Here is a 17,539-nt window from a genome sequence, read left to right as displayed (position 1 = left end):
GGTATCATCAGAGAATCCACAGAACTACACGTACCAGCAGGGATCATCAGAGAATCCACAGAACTACACGTACCAGCAGGGATCATCAGAGAATCCACAGAACTACACGTACCAGCAGGGATCATCAGAGAATCCACAGAACTAAACGTGCCAGCAGGTATCATCAGAGAATCCACAGAACTACACGTACCAGCAGGGATCACCAGAGAATCCACAGAACTACACGTACCAGCAGGGATCACCAGAGAATCCACAGAACTACACGTACCAGCAGGGTTCACCAGAGAATCCACAGAACTACACGTACCAGCAGGGTTCACCAGAGAATCCACAGAACTACACGTACCAGCAGGGATCATCAGAGAATCCACAGAACTACACGTACCAGCAGGTATCATCAGAGAATCCACAGAACTACACGTACCAGCAGGGATCATCAGAGAATCCACAGAACTACACGTACCAGCAGGGATCACCAGAGAATCCACAGAACTACACGTACCAGCAGGTATCATCAGAGAATCCACAGAACTACACGTACCAGCAGGGTTCACCAGAGAATCCACAGAACTACACGTACCAGCAGGGATCACCAGAGAATCCGCAGAACTACACGTACCAGCAGGGTTCACCAGAGAATCCACAGAACTAAACGTGCCAGCAGGTATCATCAGAGAATCCACAGAACTAAACGTGCCAGCAGGTATCATCAGAGAATCCACAGAACTACACGTACCAGCAGGTATCATCAGAGAATCCACAGAACTACACGTACCAGCAGGGTTCACCAGAGAATCCACAGAACTACACGTACCAGCAGGGATCACCAGAGAATCCACAGAACTACACGTACCAGCACAGTACAACAGTATCAGTAGGACTACATGCATCAGCAAGTTAAAAGACATCAATGTGCAAACCTACATGTACTAGCATACTGCACAAAGGGACAGAAGAACTACATGTACCAGCACAGTACAGAGAATTTACAGAACTACAAACAGCAGCAAATAACAACAGAGAATCCACAGAACTACATGTACCAGAAGTGCAAAACATAAACTGCAACCCCATACAATGTGGAACTATAAACCCCATCACGCCCTATAACGTGGAGGCATACACGTTCATGTTCATGTAGCATACATGCCTACACGTACACTAGCAGCAGCCGGAGAGCCGGTCACACATGCGCCACTTACTGCACACAGTTCTGGACGTCCATGGTCGCGCTCCTATGCTGTACACTATTTCTCGCCGCTCACCATAACAAATACAGCCTCGTCCTTTCCCAAAACTGTTTAAAATTTTCCGCGCAAGCGCGAGTTCAAAATGTGTCGCTATCATAGGCGACCCCTGCAGCCAATGAAATTCAAAGTAAAGAGCGGAAGTTTGAAACATCGTGAGAATGACGCGATGAATCACGTAACTCCAATACAAGCTCGACGCGGCCATTTTTGTTGAGGACATAGATGTTTGTTGTCGGTTTTTTTCAGTAGAAGGCACTATAGTTCATCGACCTTTTAACTACATTCAAAACTGGTTGAGGGAAACATCCTGCCTGCCAGATTATTAACCTAATAGGGTGGCAACACAGAGCAACTTGTATATCTGCATACCTCACAACTTATGAAGAGCCGAAAGAGGGACAAAATGTGCGGCGTGCTATGTGCGCCGCGGCAAATTTAGCCCCACCCACTTTTGTGTTGACTCCGCCCACTCGTTAATTTTTCATGTGCCCGCACACAGTATAATCCTCCTACAGTCACCCGTAAATTATATGTCCCCCCTCTATCTCTCCCCCAGTTTCATATACACCCTTCATCTGCCCCCAGTTTCATGTCCCTCCATCTCTGCCCCCAGATTCATGTCCTCTCCATCTCTGCCCCCAGATTCATGTCCCCTCCATCTCTGCCCCCAGATTCATGTCCCTCCATCTCTGCCCCCAGATTCATGTCCCCTCCATCTCTGCCCCCAGATTCATGTCCCACATCTCTGCCCCCAGATTCATGTCCCACATCTCTGCCCCCAGATTCATGTCCCTCCATCTCTGCCCCCAGATTCATGTCCCCTCCATCTCTGCCCCCAGATTCATGTCCTCTCCATCTCTGCCCCAAGATTCATGTCCCCCCATCTATGCCCTCAGATTCATGTCCCCTCCATCTCTGCCCCCAGATTCATGTCCCTCCATCTCTGCCCCCAGATTCATGTCCCCTCCATCTCTGCCCCCAGATTCATGTCCCACATCTCTGCCCCCAGATTCATGTCCCTCCATCTCTGCCCCCAGATTCATGTCCCCTCCATCTCTGCCCCCAGATTCATGTCCTCTCCATCTCTGCCCCCAGATTCATGTCCCCCCATCTATGCCCTCAGATTCATGTCCCCCCATCTCTGCCCCCAGATTCATGTCCCACATCTCTGCCCCCAGATTCCTGTCCCTCCATCTCTGCCCCCAGATTCATGTCCCCCATCTCTGCCCCCAGATTCATGTCCCTCCATCTCTGCCCCCAGATTCATGTCCCCACATCTCTGCCCCCAGATTCATGTCCCACATCTCTGCCCCCAGATTCATGTCCCTCCATCTCTGCCCCCAGATTCATGTCCCCACATCTCTGCCCCCAGATTCATGTCCCCACATCTCTGCCCCCAGATTCATGTCCCACATCTCTGCCCCCAGATTCCTGTCCCTCCATCTCTGCCCCCAGATTCATGTCCCCCATCTCTTCCCCCAGATTCATGTCCCTCCATCTCTGCCCCCAGATTCATGTCCTCTCCATCTCTGCCCCCAGATTCATGTCCCCCATCTCTGCCCCAATGTCATGCCGTCCTCTCCTTCATCTGCCCCCAGATTCACGTTCCACCTCCACATTAAACTTACCTTCTCCTCCGCTCCCTCGCCGCCTCTCTCGCTGACACATGCGGCTGAAGGAAGGAGCTGACACAGGTCAGCTCCTCGCTTCGCCGCTGCCCGCCTCTCTCCCTGACACACGCGGCTGAAGCTGCTCGCGTGCTCGCTTCGCCGCTGCGTCTCTCTCTCGCTGACACATGCGGCTGAAGCGAGGAGCTGACCTGTGTCAGCTCCTCGCTTGCTGCTGCCGCCGGCTCCTGGCGTGTACATCGCGTCTACAAGCCAGGAGCCGGCGGCAGCAGCGAAGCGAAGAGCTGACACAGGTCAGCTCCTCGCTTCAGCCGCATGTGTCAGCGAGAGAGAGACGCAGCGGCGAAGCGAGCACGCGAGCAGCTTCAGCCGCATGTGTGTTCAACTCAGATCTGCGTCCTCTGTATGCTGTGATCAATAGGAATCACAGCATCCAGGGGCAAGATCACCACCCCACCCTCTACCATGTACAATGTTCTGTAATGCTATGTATTGCAGTACATTACACTGAGGATCTCAGGTTCAAGTCCTCATTAAGAATAAACAAATTTAAAAAAATTCAAAACAAGACAGTAAAAAAGTTAGAGACATTAGAATATGGTAACCCGAAGACATTTGTTCATTTTCAAAAAGTGACATTTTATTTGTAAAAGCGGTAAAACCTAATAAAACCAAAATAAATATGGTATTGCCATAATTGTAATGACGGGAATGGATAACGTTGCCAATGTGACTATTAATGAAGAGTGAGTGCTGTAAAAATAGAATGCAAAAATTGATGATAGGATTATGGATTTTTTGACATGGATACCCAAAAAAATGTTAATAAGAGTATTATATGTATCCAAAAAGGGAAAGTACAACATGTTACACAAAGAAGCCCTTACTTAGCTAGGTCAACAGGAAAATTTAAAAAATGATGAATTTTGGAAGGCAGGGAAGGAAGATATGAAAAAAGTCACTGAGCATTAATGCAAAACACACACTGTTCCTTTAGGGGGTTAAACTAGGGCTTGGCAATTAATCTAAAAATAATTCAAATTTAAAGTCAGCTAGATTAATCAATATGAATTTATTCATATTGATTATTTCAATTATTTTGCAGCCACATAATCTCACATTGTCATTGGCTAAATGATATGTAACTAACTAACTAACTAACGGTATGCTATCAAGTTAGGAGCCACCTAACGGAGGTTGCCTTGACGTTTGGCAGGTGGGCTTACCATTACAGTTTGATCAAAATGTTAAATTTTGGTTTGTTCACACATCTGTCCAAGGTTGATTTTAACCCTTTCCTGCTCAGTACTGTACTATTACATCGCACTCAACCTATAGTTAACACTCAGCGCTGTAACAGTATGGTGCTGTAATGCCGCAAGCACAGGAGCAATGCCTGCGGCATTACTCCCAGCATTCGGCTGTGTTACACATAGCTTAGGGTGGGACTAGCTGCCAGAGAATTTACTTTGACGCTAGCGGATTAACTGTGGATACTGTGATTTCACTAGGTCCAGGGGCAAGATCGCCGCCCTCACAATCCCTTGGATACCCCAAGATTTGGGGGTTGTTATGGCAGCCAAGAGACAGAGCAACAACCTCCTGGCTGCTTATGCACATTCCCCATAGGGAACTTATGTGTGAGGTTCTGCAATACCATGTATTGCACTGGGGATCAAAGATCCCAGGTTCAAGTTTCTTTGTAAGTCTCTGAAAAGTTTAAAACAATAAAAAATCACCTTCCTTTATATAAAAAAAAAACAAACATGCTAGGTATCCACATGTGCGTATAAGTCACCACTCTCCACCACTACAAAGTTACTTATTTCTCATTTATTTCACTGGGGGACACAGCACCATGGGTATAGACCTGGCCACTACGAGACTGATACTATGAGAATGAAAAACTGTCATCTCCGCCTCTGGGTTACACCCTTCTCACAGGCGCTATGCTAGTCAGTTTGAACCTAGTCTTGTAGGAGGCAGACATGACTTGATCCACCACAGTTGCCACCATACTCTGGCTTACCCCAATCTTGGAGCGTGGACCATATCTTGATAGCATGATGGCCTCATTCGAACCGTCTTATACGTGTCTCCATATGGTTGATGCCCCCAATGGTGGACCCCTCGATAGATTAGACCTCCCAGGTTACTTTACTATCCTGCCTTTGATAGAGGACTCCGCTTCCCTCTGTAATCCTCTGAGGGTGCCCATTGAGATACACAACATAATATCAGTTGTGATGCCCTCCAGCTAGGGTTGATGAGGTCGGTCTGCGTAGTCCCCCCTTTGTTACCTAGGGTGGACTCTCTCTCCTCTGGAGCTGCTAATGCGGCCTTAGTAGCGGCTGGCTCCTCGCTGCGGCCTTCATTTGTTCTTTCTGGCATCAAGACCTGCTTTTCCTGGGCTAAAAAGCTCCATAAGGGTTTCTACTGTATTTGCCCCTCCTTGGGCACTGACAAGGACATTCAGCTACTTGTCTCTCAATCCTCTGTGCCTCCGGTTTTTGGGCGATGCTTTCCTGAAGCAGCTCGCCATTCTGCCTAGGTGGCCGCCTTGAGCCACTTCGCTGATTCATCAGGAGGTAAAAGTTCTGCCTTGTGCCTTCTCAGCACACTCCTGGTCAAGTTTTTTCCTCCTGGAGTCCGAGATTCTGGCCCCCTGTTCTGGTATATCCTGCCTTCCAAGGTTCCCTTTGTGCTCTTTTCACTTCTGCCTGCAAGCTCTGGGCGCGATGTTTTTGTCCTTCGAGGCTCTCCCTTTGGCTCAGTTCCTCCCGAGCCCTTGCAATGCTGTTACTGGGCCGCTGGGACTAGTCTGTGTCCGGCTCATCTGCCAGTTTCTTCTGTCTTTCCGGGTTCACCTGGAGCTTCTTGGCTCGCCTCTCTGGGACTCTCTCAGCAGATTTTCTCTTCCCCTCCTTTCACTGTTTATCTCCCTGTCGCCAGTGTTCTGGCTGGGGAGCAGTCTTTGATGCCTTGACAGTTCAGGGCCTGTGGTCAAAGCGGAATCCTCCTCCAGATCTACCTCTGGACCTGGGGCCATCTTCTTAACCCTGTCTCGTTGGATTTCTCTCCTCCTAGGGCGTCTGGTCAGAGTCCAGTCCGGTCAGTCCACCGCTGTCGCTTTTACTTGAACCTTCTGGGGTGTCTCCTGGTGCTGTGCGGCATTAGAAGCCTCACCTTTCCCGGTGCGCGGAGCCTCTCACGTCCTAGCTGGGGAATACTTCATCTCTAGGTGGTCCTCCAGCTTGCTCCCGGTGGGGCATGTCAACCTCTTTGTCTCCCTCCTGAGTCCCAGTTTTCCCTTCCTCCTGGCCAGGTCCCTGCGCCCTTGGCCCATTGCCATTCTTGTGATTCTCTGGTCATACTTCTTTCTGTACCTCTTCCTTCCTAATCTTAGGGTTTCAAGAGCTCAAGTCTGAGGGGATTCCAGCCATCCTGGTGCTTCCAGATTGGCCCCACTGGGCCTGGTCTGCTGGTGGGCCCCCTTGGCTCTTCCTCTGTGGTTGCCTTTCTCACTCAAGAACCACTTTTCCACTCTGCCTTGCCTCCACTGTTCTCTTGGGGGACAGTTGTCTATCCTCTCATTTTGTCTTCTGTGGGCCTTCCAGCCTCAGGTGAACACTTTTCTACATGAAGTCATTCGCTGCCCTTCCCCCTTCCCACAGTCCACCCGTGGATCTGTGGGATCTTCTCTCTCCTCGGGGTGCTTGGGCTCCCCCTTCCAGCATTTGCGGGATTCCCCCCTTTGCCTTTTATCCTGGAAGGTCCCTTTCCTAGTGGTCATTACCTACAGTCCTATGAAAAAGTTTGGGCACCCCTATTAATCTTAATCATTTTTAGTTCTAAAAATTTTGGTGTTTGCAACAGCCATTTCAGTTTGATATATCTAATAACTGATGGACACAGTAATATTTCAGGATTGAAATGAGGTTTATTGTACTAACAGAAAATGTGCAATATGCATTAAACCAAAATTTGACCGGTGCAAAAGTATGGGCACCCTTATCATTTTATTGATTTGAATACTCCTAACTACTTTTTACTGACTTACTGAAGCACAAAATTGGTTTTGTAAGCTCACTGAGCTTTGAACTTCATAGCCAAGAGTATCCAATCTTGAGAAAAGGTATTTAAGGTGGCCAATTGCAAGTTGTTCTACTATTTGAATCTCCTCTGAAGAGTGGCATCATGGGCTACTCAAAACAACTCTCAAATGATCTGAAAACAAAGATTGTTCAACATAGTTGTTCAGCGGAAGGAGACAAAAAGCTGTCTCAGAGATTTAACCTGTCAGTTTCCACTGTGAGGAACATAGTAAGGAAATGGAAGACCACAGGGACAGCTCTTGTTAAGCCCAGAAGTGGCAGGCCAAGAAAAATATCAGAAAGGCAGGGAAGAAGAATGGTGAGAAGAGTTAAGGACAATCCACAGACCACTTCCAAAGAGCTGCAGCATCATCTTGCTGCAGATGGTGTCACTGTGCATCAGTCAACAATACAGCGCACTTTGCACAAGGAGAAGCTGTCAGGGAGAGTGATGAGAAAGAAGCCGTTTCTGCACGTACGCCACAAATAGAGTTGCCTGAGGGATGCAAAAGCACATTTGGAGAAGCCAACTTCATTTTGGAAACAAAGATTGAGTTGTTTGGTTATAAAAAAAGGCGTTATGCATGGCGTCCAAAAAGAAACAGCATTCCAAGAAAAACACTTGCTATCCACTGTAAAATTTGGTGGAGGTTCCATCATGCTTTGGGGCTGTGTGGCCAATGCCGGCATCGGGAATCTTGTTAAAGTTGAGGGTCGCATGGATTCCACTCAGTATCAGCAGATTCTTGAGAATAATGTTCAAGAATCAGTGACGAAGTTGAAGTTACGCCGGGGATGGAGATTTCAGCAATACAATGTCCAAACACCGCTCCAAATCGACTCAGGCATTCATGCAGAGGAACAATTACAATGTTCTGGAATGGCCATCCCAGTCCCCAGACCTGAATATCATTGAACATCTGTGGGATGATTTGAAGCGGGCTGTCCATGCTCGGCGACCATCTAACTTAACTGAACTTGAATTGTTTGTCCAAAATACCTTCATCCAGGATCCAGGAACTGATTAAAAGCTACAGGAAGCGACTAGAGGCTGTTATCTTTGCAAAAGGAGGATCTACTAAATATTAATGTCACTTTTCTGTTGAGGTGCCCATACTTTTGCACTGATCAAATTTTGGTTTAATGCATATTGCACATTCTCTGTTAGTACAATAAACCTCATTTCAATCCTGAAATATTACTGTGTCCATCAGTTATTAGATATATCAAAATGAAATGGCTGCTGCAAACACCAAAATATTTAGAACTAAAAATGATTAAGATTAAGAGGGGTGCCCAAACTTTTTCATAGGACTGTACATCCATAGGGCCTCCATGCTGGCTGTCCTGCCGGCAGCCTCCCTTTCTAGTTCTCCACTGGGGCAACAATGTCCTTTGTCCACCTCCATCCTTCTGCCCAAGGTGTTTTTCTCCCTTGTCATCCTCAGGGCATAGCTTGCCATCTTTCTGCCCAGACCTTGAGTATCCATGTTAGTGTTCTCTTTCCTGCCTTCATGTCATCTGGGCCATTTGGGTCTATTTGGCTCTCCCTGACTCTTTCCATTGTTCAAACACTTTGTTCGGCATTCCTGAGAGCCCTCGTTTGAACCTGCCTGCTTCCATCATCCTATGGCTCCGATCTGCATCTCGGAGGCCTATGGCTTAGGAGTTGGGCTCTGCCCTTCCCTGTGTTGGCTCTCTCGGAGAGCTGTTGGGGACTCCTGGAATGTTCTGCGTTAGTTTTATGCAGCACAAGTCTGCAGGCTCCCACCTGGGCTTCATTCACATTTTCTCTAAGTTTTCCCAGGTCCGTTCTGTCCTGTCCTGTGTGGTTCTGTGGCAGCTCTACACTGAGTTGCTCGCATGGCCTTTGTAATTCTCACCCTCTGGGACTGCTTTAGGACATCCCATGCTGCTGTGTCCCCCAGTGAAATAAGTGAAAAAACTAGATTTTTTATACTCACCGTAAAATCCTTTTCTTGTTGTATTCACTCGGGACACAGATCCCACCCTTGCTTTTTTCCTCTTGTTCCTGCCCAAGTTGTTTTGCTTTGTTTTCGGGTGCAGGACGCATTTAGTGTTTTTTGGTTCCGTGTTCTTTTTCACTGTTTGGTCTCTTTCTCCTACTGCTGTGGTACAAACTGACTAGCACAGTGTCTGTGAGAAGGGTATAGTCCAGAGGCGGAGCTAACAGCTTTTCATTCTCCTAGTCTCAGCCCCCTAGTGAATCAGAGAGGCCACAGGAAAATGGCCGACGGACATGTGCAGTCAGCGCTTTTGGATGAAGACACGAAGGTGGCACAGGAGAAGAGGCAGTCTGGAGAAGAAGATGGAGGCGTCACTAGAGAGTTTTCAGAGTGCAAGAGACACTCCCTGTGCTGTTTGAGCACAGCGGAACGCCCCCAGTGCTGTCTGAAAACTCATTCACATATGGCAGAAAGAAGATACTTCTCAGAAATGGTGGCGCGGATCAGAATATTAAAGGTAAGAGAAGAATAGCCTTGCTTAAGACTATTCCTACATGTACTTAGTTAAAAAAGGGAATTCTAATGATAGAATCCCTTTAAGGATTCCTATGGATGGTTCAAAGACCTATGAAGACAGACAAAAACAACTATGGAATTCCACTAAAATATATAGAAATAGATATACAGTAGGTGTTACATTCTATTAGCATTGATAACTTTATTACATCAAATGCTGCTTGAATTGAATTATATGCAATGTCCTGTTCCATTTTCATTAGCTGATTTATTGTGCTGCACACAGGAACAGTATAAGCTCCAGGGAATTCACATTCCCAAAGGATTTGTATAACATGCTCAGAGTACATATGAAATATTGTACAGTTTCAGATTACTCCTTCTAACAGAATGCTTGTTATTATTATTATTATTATTATTATTATTAATATTATTAATAATAATAATAAAGGTCCAATGCATACGGCTCTATTACACTTCTGCTTGTGTAATCGTAGTAGAACTCCCACACAAGAATATGAGGCCTATACTGCACTTCTGGGTGGCTTTGATTTTGTGCATGCAATTTTTTTTTGTCAGATTCTGCTTACAGATTCAACAGAATAGAAGCATATATTCAATTGGTATACGTCACCCAACACTGCAGCACACAGAGGCCATGTGGCTTTGCACTAGGGAACTATATATTCTGTGTCCTGCTGCCAAGGCTTTGCACACACTTAGAGATTATTCACATAGTTAACTCTTGGCTGTGAAACTGTATGTGTGCCAGTTTTACTGGTTTGAACAGTATGCAGGGAGAGTGACTCCTAGCTTATAGATATCTATGATACTAAGAGTCCCTGCTTAACTAGGTAAGGTGTGTGCACAGTCTGGTTCTGCCAGTAGTGTATGGGCACTGTTACACCTAGCTGGCAGTAACACCTAGTTGACAATTTCTAGAAGGGATCCAACACAATATAGAGTTTTAAGAAAAGATGCTCCAGAATTAATTCATGAGGAAAAATGGAGTTGGATAGGAAATAATATCCAGCACAAGGCAGTACTTTAATGGTAGTCAGTGACTTCTAGCACTATAGAGAACTATAATAATTTTAGGAGTCCACCTCCCTGCATACTGTTTCAGTCAATAAATTCTGTACACACATGGACTAAGTTTCATATCCTAAGCTCAGTAGTGTGAATTTGACCTAAGGCTGGGTTCCCACGGGATGTACTTGATGATGATTAGTCTTAGTGAATTCGCTGGCTGCTAATTTTCTGCAACTAAAATTAATAACAAACTGGAGGAGTTACCAAATATCATCCATCTATTAAAAATCCCATTGATTTCAATGGAATTTATCTGTTGTCCGTTAGTGACCATTAGTGTCAGTTTACACCAAATCTGTTAGGGTATGTTCACATGGCAGAAAATGGATCCAGTGCATGCGCATTCCGTCGCAGCATTCCACTCCGGATTAGGCCCGAATTAATGGGCCTAATTGGGAGGGAATGAGCCACGGAATCCACGGGAAGAAGGGGCAAGTCACTTCTTTTTTTTTCTGCTTCTAGCTAGTGGAAAAAAGAAGCGAAGTAGCCCTTACATGTCCATTATTTTTTGCATACACAAAAATCTGGGGTGCAGGACATCTAAAAAATGGACACATTAAAGGGGTTGTCCCACGTCGCATACTCACCAGTCTTCATTTCTATAAAATCTTCTGTCTTCCGGCTTTGTTGCGTCATTAGTGGGCGGGGTCACATATGCAAAGCCAAGCGGCGAGATGCCGCTGGCCCTGCGTGCGCGCTCATAGACCAGTCTAGCCTTCACAATGCGAATACAGACCCGACATCTGCCGGGTCTGTATTCGCATTGTGAAGGCTAGAGTGGTCTATGAGTGTGCACGCAGGGCCAGCGGCATCTCGCCGCTTGGCTTTGCATATGTGAATACAAACCCGGCATCCGCTGTAATAGAGAGGCGGATGCTGGGGAGTGTAGATGCCGGCACAGATGCACAGATGCCTGCAACATCACTATGCTTCTGCCCTGCATGAAGCCAGCAGCGGCAGAAGCGATGCTGTTATTCTCCCCCCCCCCGGAATAGCAGCATCGCTCCTGCCGCTGCTGGTTTCATGCAGGGCAGAAGCATAGCGATGTTGCTGGCATCTGTGCTGGCGTCTAACCCTCCCTGGCATCCGCCTATCTATTACAGCGGATGCCGGGTTTGTATTGGCGGCCCCTTCCCCCCAAAGAGTAAACTACCCCCCTCCAGGCTCTCTCCCGTGCACATAGCCCCTCCTCCCTCCCCCCTCAGAGCAGCAGATACATCATTTGACTTATGACCAGATAAGTCAAGGGATGTGTCCTAAAAAAATGAATAAAGTAAGATAGTGGACAAACAAAGCAGTTTTGCTAAAGCAGTGTATTTAGGAAAAGTCTTACATCCACATTATCAAGTAACTCTATGGGCACAAATTGCTACACTTTCTCTATAAACAAAAAACACTTAGCATAAAACATAACTTTTAATGATTGACATAGTCAGCTAAAATCCTTTCAACAATGTAGCTAGGGCTTAAAATAAACGATTCAATGAGTAAATATGGAACACTATAATAATGTAACCTTTTTAAATGTTCCAAAATATAGGGTAGTTTAGCTTAGGGGAGAAGGAATAATGACCACAGCTTATCAGGTGACGGTCAGGACACTAAGTACTGGCTCCCACCATCGGGGAACCGGGAAATGCGGTTTTTACCGCAACATCTTCTTTATTATTTTTCCATCCTCTCCTGATGAGAATACTTAATCGAAACGCGTAGAGAGAGATTATTTGTTAACAGCACTTCTAGTGTGAACCCTATGTAGTGGCATATTAATCAAGAGATTAGGGACACTAGTAATGTGCTTTAGTGTCAAGTAACTTTGTAATTGAGCGTATGCTCTAGGGCGGTATCAGTAGCATCAGAGCAGCAGGGGGAAGGGGATATTTATCCCATACAACTTTGGTAGCAGGTATATTATCAGTGTAGTATCAGGGTTTAGGCATGTGATTAGTGCTAACCGTCACCTGATAAGCTGTGGTCATTATTCCTTCTCCCCTAAGCTAAACTACCCTATATTTTGGAACATTTAAAAAGGTTACATTATTATAGTGTTCCATATTTACTCATTGAATCGTTTATTTTAAGCCCTAGCTACATTGTTGAAAGGATTTTAGCTGACTATGTCAATCATTAAAAGTTATGTTTTATGCTGTGTTTTTTTGTTTATCCACATTATCAAGCAGTATAGATAGGATCCTTGTGATGGGACAACCCCTTTAACACCAGTGTCCATTGATATCTGTTATGATTTGTGTCTTTTTTTTTTTTTAGAGACACACATCAGAACAGACATCCAACGGTAGCGTGAACATTAAGGAGAACCTGCCTCCTTAAATCTTTCTTTTTGTCAATAGTTGTTTTCCTCATGAAATACAGTAATTCTGGAATGTCTTAGCTCTCTGTATTGTGACTGCGGATGACATACTGCTGCAATGTGGACAGGTGTTTTTGTGGCATGTGGATCCCTCTGCATAGTAATGACTACCACACTGCTGCCAGTGCCAGGCTGGGCACACCTCAAGGCGAACACCCAGTTAGCAATGTATTGGCACATTTCTAGGAATAACACAGGAGCCACACACAATAAAATCTAAGAAAACAAGTCCCAGGATTGTCATTTCGTGGAGAGCTGAAGTGTTTACTAAAGAGACATGACAGGAAAGCTATCTGAATCCGGTACTGTACTTCATCCTGTTGCCGTCCAGCTGTGGACAAACTACAACTCCCAGCATGTCTTACCGCCACAAGTTGCAGCCCAGTCATCTGTAGCCTGTTTACTAAGTAACAGATGTGGATTTCTAGGTCCTGGAATGAATGGAGCTGCTGCGAGCGGCGGGAGCGCGCACACCTTCCCTCCCCATCCTCCGAGCGGCTCGGGGGCGCGCACATGTCAGTGCACGTGCATGTCCCTATACACAGAGCAGGGCAGGAGGAGTAAGAGTGGAGCAGCACAGAGGCCGGGGGCACTAGAGAGACCAGCACTGCCAGGCTATTACCCGCCCCGATCTACACTGACTTATTCCTGCACACAATATGGAGAGGCATGAGGCGGATCATGTGGGTTCCTTGTCCAGATTCTTGGACGGAGAGTTCTGGGGCATGAAGAATGAGATGAGGAGACAGCTCGCAGGGAGCCCTCTCTTCCAGCAGAGGTAAGGGGCTGGGGGCTTCAATGGCCCTGTCATACACATAACACTGCCGACCACTGGTGTATACAGAGGAGCTGCCATCCCTGAGATGTGCTGGAGTGCAGGTGTCACAGGCAGTGCACCTATAGCATTGGGCTCAGCTCTGTGCCTGTGTCTACTTCACAGCTGTTTGAGAGGGTACAGACTTTGGGTGTTACTTGAGATGTACTTCAAGGAGGAGCAGACAGCTGTGGTATTAGGACTGGGGCGGCTTCTGGAAATAGTACTGCCACTATCTTATTATTGTGTGTGGATTGTGGGCCCAATGGCCCCCAGACTTTACATTACTATGAGGACTGATGTGCTGAAACTAGCAACTGAGAAAACTGCGACTTATTTCATTCTTAAGGGCTTATGAAATAATTCTTAAGATATGAAGTAACTCTTAGGGAGCGATTGAGAAATGTCGGAGAATTAATGAGTAGTACAAAGTTCAGTGCTTTCTGTTCAATAGGGATGGGATTGAAGTTCAGTCCCCAATAAAATGATAACTTGTCTTGGGAGCCAAGAGTCTCCACTATATAAATATATCCAGTGACCGAGGCAAAAATACATCCAGTATCGAGATAAAAATACATCCAGTGACCGAGACAAAAATACATCCAGTGACCGAGACAAAAATACATCCAGTGACCGAGGCAGAGATACATCCAGTGACCGAGACAAAAATACATCCAGTGACCGAGGCAGAGATACATCCAGTGACCGAGACAAAAATACATCCAGTGACCGAGACAAAAATACATCCAGTGACCGAGACAAAAATACATCCAGTGACCGAGACAAAAATACATCCAGTGACCGAGACAAAAATACATCCAGTGAGCGAGGCAAAAATACATCCAGTGACCGAGACAAAAATACATCCAGTGAGCGAGGCAAAAATACATCCAGTGACCGAGATGTTTTTGCAGCTTGGTTCATGTTTTCTGTTGATAGGGTCCATGGAAATCATGGGCATGCCAGGGATGCCATCTGTGTCCTTTCCATTTTCATGGACCCTATAGTTGTGTGCATGACAGGGCTGTGGAGTCGGGAACAATTTTGGGTGAAGTCTGATTTAGAACATACTTTCCACTCCAGCTTCAAAATTAAATGAATACATTTTTAAATTCTATTATATAATTGTTAATATTGTATAATTAATTAGATACATAGTTTGTTGTATATTTAATTTTATAGGAATTTAATCACTAGCTTTTTAGAGGAGCTTTATTGCTTCTGACTGGCTATAGCTATCAGCCATTTGTGAAGGAGTCGGAGCTGTTCTGTGGAAAAATAGAGAAGTCGGGAGTCAGTGGTTTGCTCTACTGGCTCCATAGCTTTGGTTCAAGGGACATACCCCTGCATCAAAATAGGAATGTACTGAAAAGCATCTTTGAATACACAAAATCTGGAATCTCAATGTGTAAGGGCTTGAAGAAAAGGTTCATACTGTTTCTACTCCTGTCAGGTGAAAAGAGAAACACGAATGGGCATAGGATCACCAAAATGGAAATTGGAAAAATGGAACCTTATTGAATGAACCCTGATGAATACGCCATTTATCATATAAATGCTTGAAGCTGTGAGGTTTGGCTCTGTAGTTCTGACTACAACGGAATTGTGGTGGTGTAATAATGTGGACGTTATTTTTTTGGTAGCCTATCTCTATTGCTGTGGTAAATCACTTGACTCCTTAAGAGTAAGTTCACACGGAAGCGACATGCTCATTCTTTAGGCCGATTCACCTCGCGATTCGGCCTGAAGACACTCCCTCCTCCCGACTAAGCCCATTCATTGGGCCTAATACGGAGCGGAGTGCGCGACTGGATGCCGATGCAGTGCACCGTCATTCGCATTTTGGTCCGGAACCTGAGGTGGCCTCTGCATCAGGTTCCGGACCAAAAAATGAATGGGTCTAAACAGAAGCGTGTCTCGAGCTGCGACTGACTTAGCCACGAAATCCGCAGCAAGATAGGTCATGCCGCTTATTTTTTCTGCTACTAGCTAGCGGAAAAAAAAGTGAGCGGCTCCCATTGAAGTCAATGGGAGCCATTTTTGCAGGTGGATTTTGAGGCAGATTCTGCCTCAAAATCTGCCTGCAAAAAACTCCGTATGAACATACCCTAACAACCCCCCCCCCCCCAAAAAAAAAAACCTATTCTCAGTCCTCCATTCCCACACTGGCCACCTGCTAGTCACTGCTATTTTATTATGTGTTATTTGGGGGCATGTCACCCCTGCAGCCAATCCCAGGACTCACTGGTGGCCTCGGCACAAACATCATGTAACTGCTGATGTCAGGCAGTGATGGGTGATTTGTGCAAAGGACAATGCAAAGGCCTGTGATTGACTGCAGCAATGTCCTGCCCTCAAACAGCGCATGAGAAGACAACAGCATCATCAAAGTAGCAGCTATGATTACTCTGCAACATTTCTGCTTCCATTTTACCTATACAGAAACCATCAGCGTTTCCGTAAGTATAATTGACATGCTGCAACCATGCAATCGATTTTGAAATCGCAGCATTTCCAATGCAGATTATTTTCTGCAATGCGTGAATGGGATTAGCCAGAATCCTATCCACTTTGGAAGGAGAAGTAAGGAGACACCGAGCCGACCCTAGTGTAGTATTTAAAAGACAGTCACAGTCCAAAGGTCAGCAAAAGGTGGTTGCTCACCTGGTACGGTTGTGTGGGACACAACAACCTCTGGGGTATAACACAGAAGTAGCGGGGCAGCAGCTGGAAGGTACGTCCAGGAGACGTCAGGACAACTGGATAAACGGACCAGCCCCCTCAAAAAGACAGGCAGAAGGAAACCAGCACTCGCCCAAGTAGATACAATGAAGAACTTTATTTGCATGACGCGTTTCAAGCCATTCCGGCCCTTTCTCAAGTGCACATAAATAATCTTAAAACAAATTACATAGACATAGCACTAAATAAGAGTGAATTTCAAAGATTCAAGATAGGTGTTGCATTAAAACATGGCATCGTTTAGCCCATATAACAGTAATAATTAAATCATGCCATGGGGACAGAGTCCATACTTACAACATTAGATTGTGTAGGGCAAAGCTTTCCTCTCACTCCGACCTGCCAAAGGACAGGACAGCAAGATTCCTTTTACTTGCGAGCTTGTAGAGATGGGTCCAAGAAACACAGTCAGCTTTCAAAGGAACTTTGTCACCTTTACTGTGATAGTAGTTGTTCAGCTACAAAGCAATTATCAGCAGTTGCTCACTGGTAGCAAGGATCAATGGCAGCAGTCCATCTTGGCAGTATGAATGCTCCACAACCTTTTGCAGTGTTAGAGCAGTGGTCCAGACGCAAGTGATCAGTTCCTACAAGGCCCTGGTCTCATACTTATTGTAGGTGTGCTTACACTTTCTTTCAGATACTGCTGCGCTCAGTTCTGGGATTGCTCTACACAGATTTGTAGCTGCAACGGAGCTTTGTTCAGAAGAACTGAAGGCTTGAGAAAGCCTCCATTTTATATATTTCCGCCTTGCATAACTATAAGTCATCAGTTTGTAGCCTGGATATGTTATACTGCGAAAGGACAGTATGATGACTTACACAGTTAGTGACAGTGATACATCATACAGTGCAGTACACAGAGACCCCCATTCTCTAGATAGATGTGGTCCCAGGGATGCAAACCACATCTATAGGACATTCGGAAATATATTTTGAAATGTCCCAGAAGGGAATACTGCTTTGATATTCTGCACTTGAAAAAAAAGAAAGCTGTACCCTGGCTATTATAAGGAGTCTTGCTTTTCACCTCTAGTTTTATATGAAGGCCCAATGTACCCTAAA

The 17,539-nt window shown here is 45.7% G+C and overlaps 2 protein-coding genes across 2 annotated transcripts in view; one reads left to right on the top strand and one right to left on the bottom strand.

The window, feature by feature from the left end:
- BUB1 (BUB1 mitotic checkpoint serine/threonine kinase) overlaps positions 1 to 1,347 on the bottom strand; it is a 51,363-nt gene extending 50,016 nt beyond the window's left edge. Inside the window, exon 1 of the mRNA XM_075267734.1 lies at positions 1,203 to 1,347. Coding sequence (XP_075123835.1) covers positions 1,203 to 1,225 — 23 coding nt within the window. The 5' untranslated portion in view covers positions 1,226 to 1,347. The remainder of the gene's footprint in view (positions 1 to 1,202) is intronic.
- Positions 1,348 to 13,449: 12,102 nt separating this feature from the next.
- Positions 13,450 to 17,539, top strand: part of ACOXL (acyl-CoA oxidase like) — a 298,517-nt gene continuing 294,427 nt past the window's right edge. The window contains exon 1 of the mRNA XM_075267702.1: positions 13,450 to 13,696. Coding sequence (XP_075123803.1) covers positions 13,578 to 13,696 — 119 coding nt within the window. The 5' untranslated portion in view covers positions 13,450 to 13,577. The remainder of the gene's footprint in view (positions 13,697 to 17,539) is intronic.

Source organism: Leptodactylus fuscus, chromosome 3 (genome assembly GCF_031893055.1).
Source record: "Leptodactylus fuscus isolate aLepFus1 chromosome 3, aLepFus1.hap2, whole genome shotgun sequence".
Taxonomy (NCBI): domain Eukaryota; kingdom Metazoa; phylum Chordata; class Amphibia; order Anura; family Leptodactylidae; genus Leptodactylus; species Leptodactylus fuscus.
This window is presented reverse-complemented; position numbering and strand designations above follow the sequence as displayed.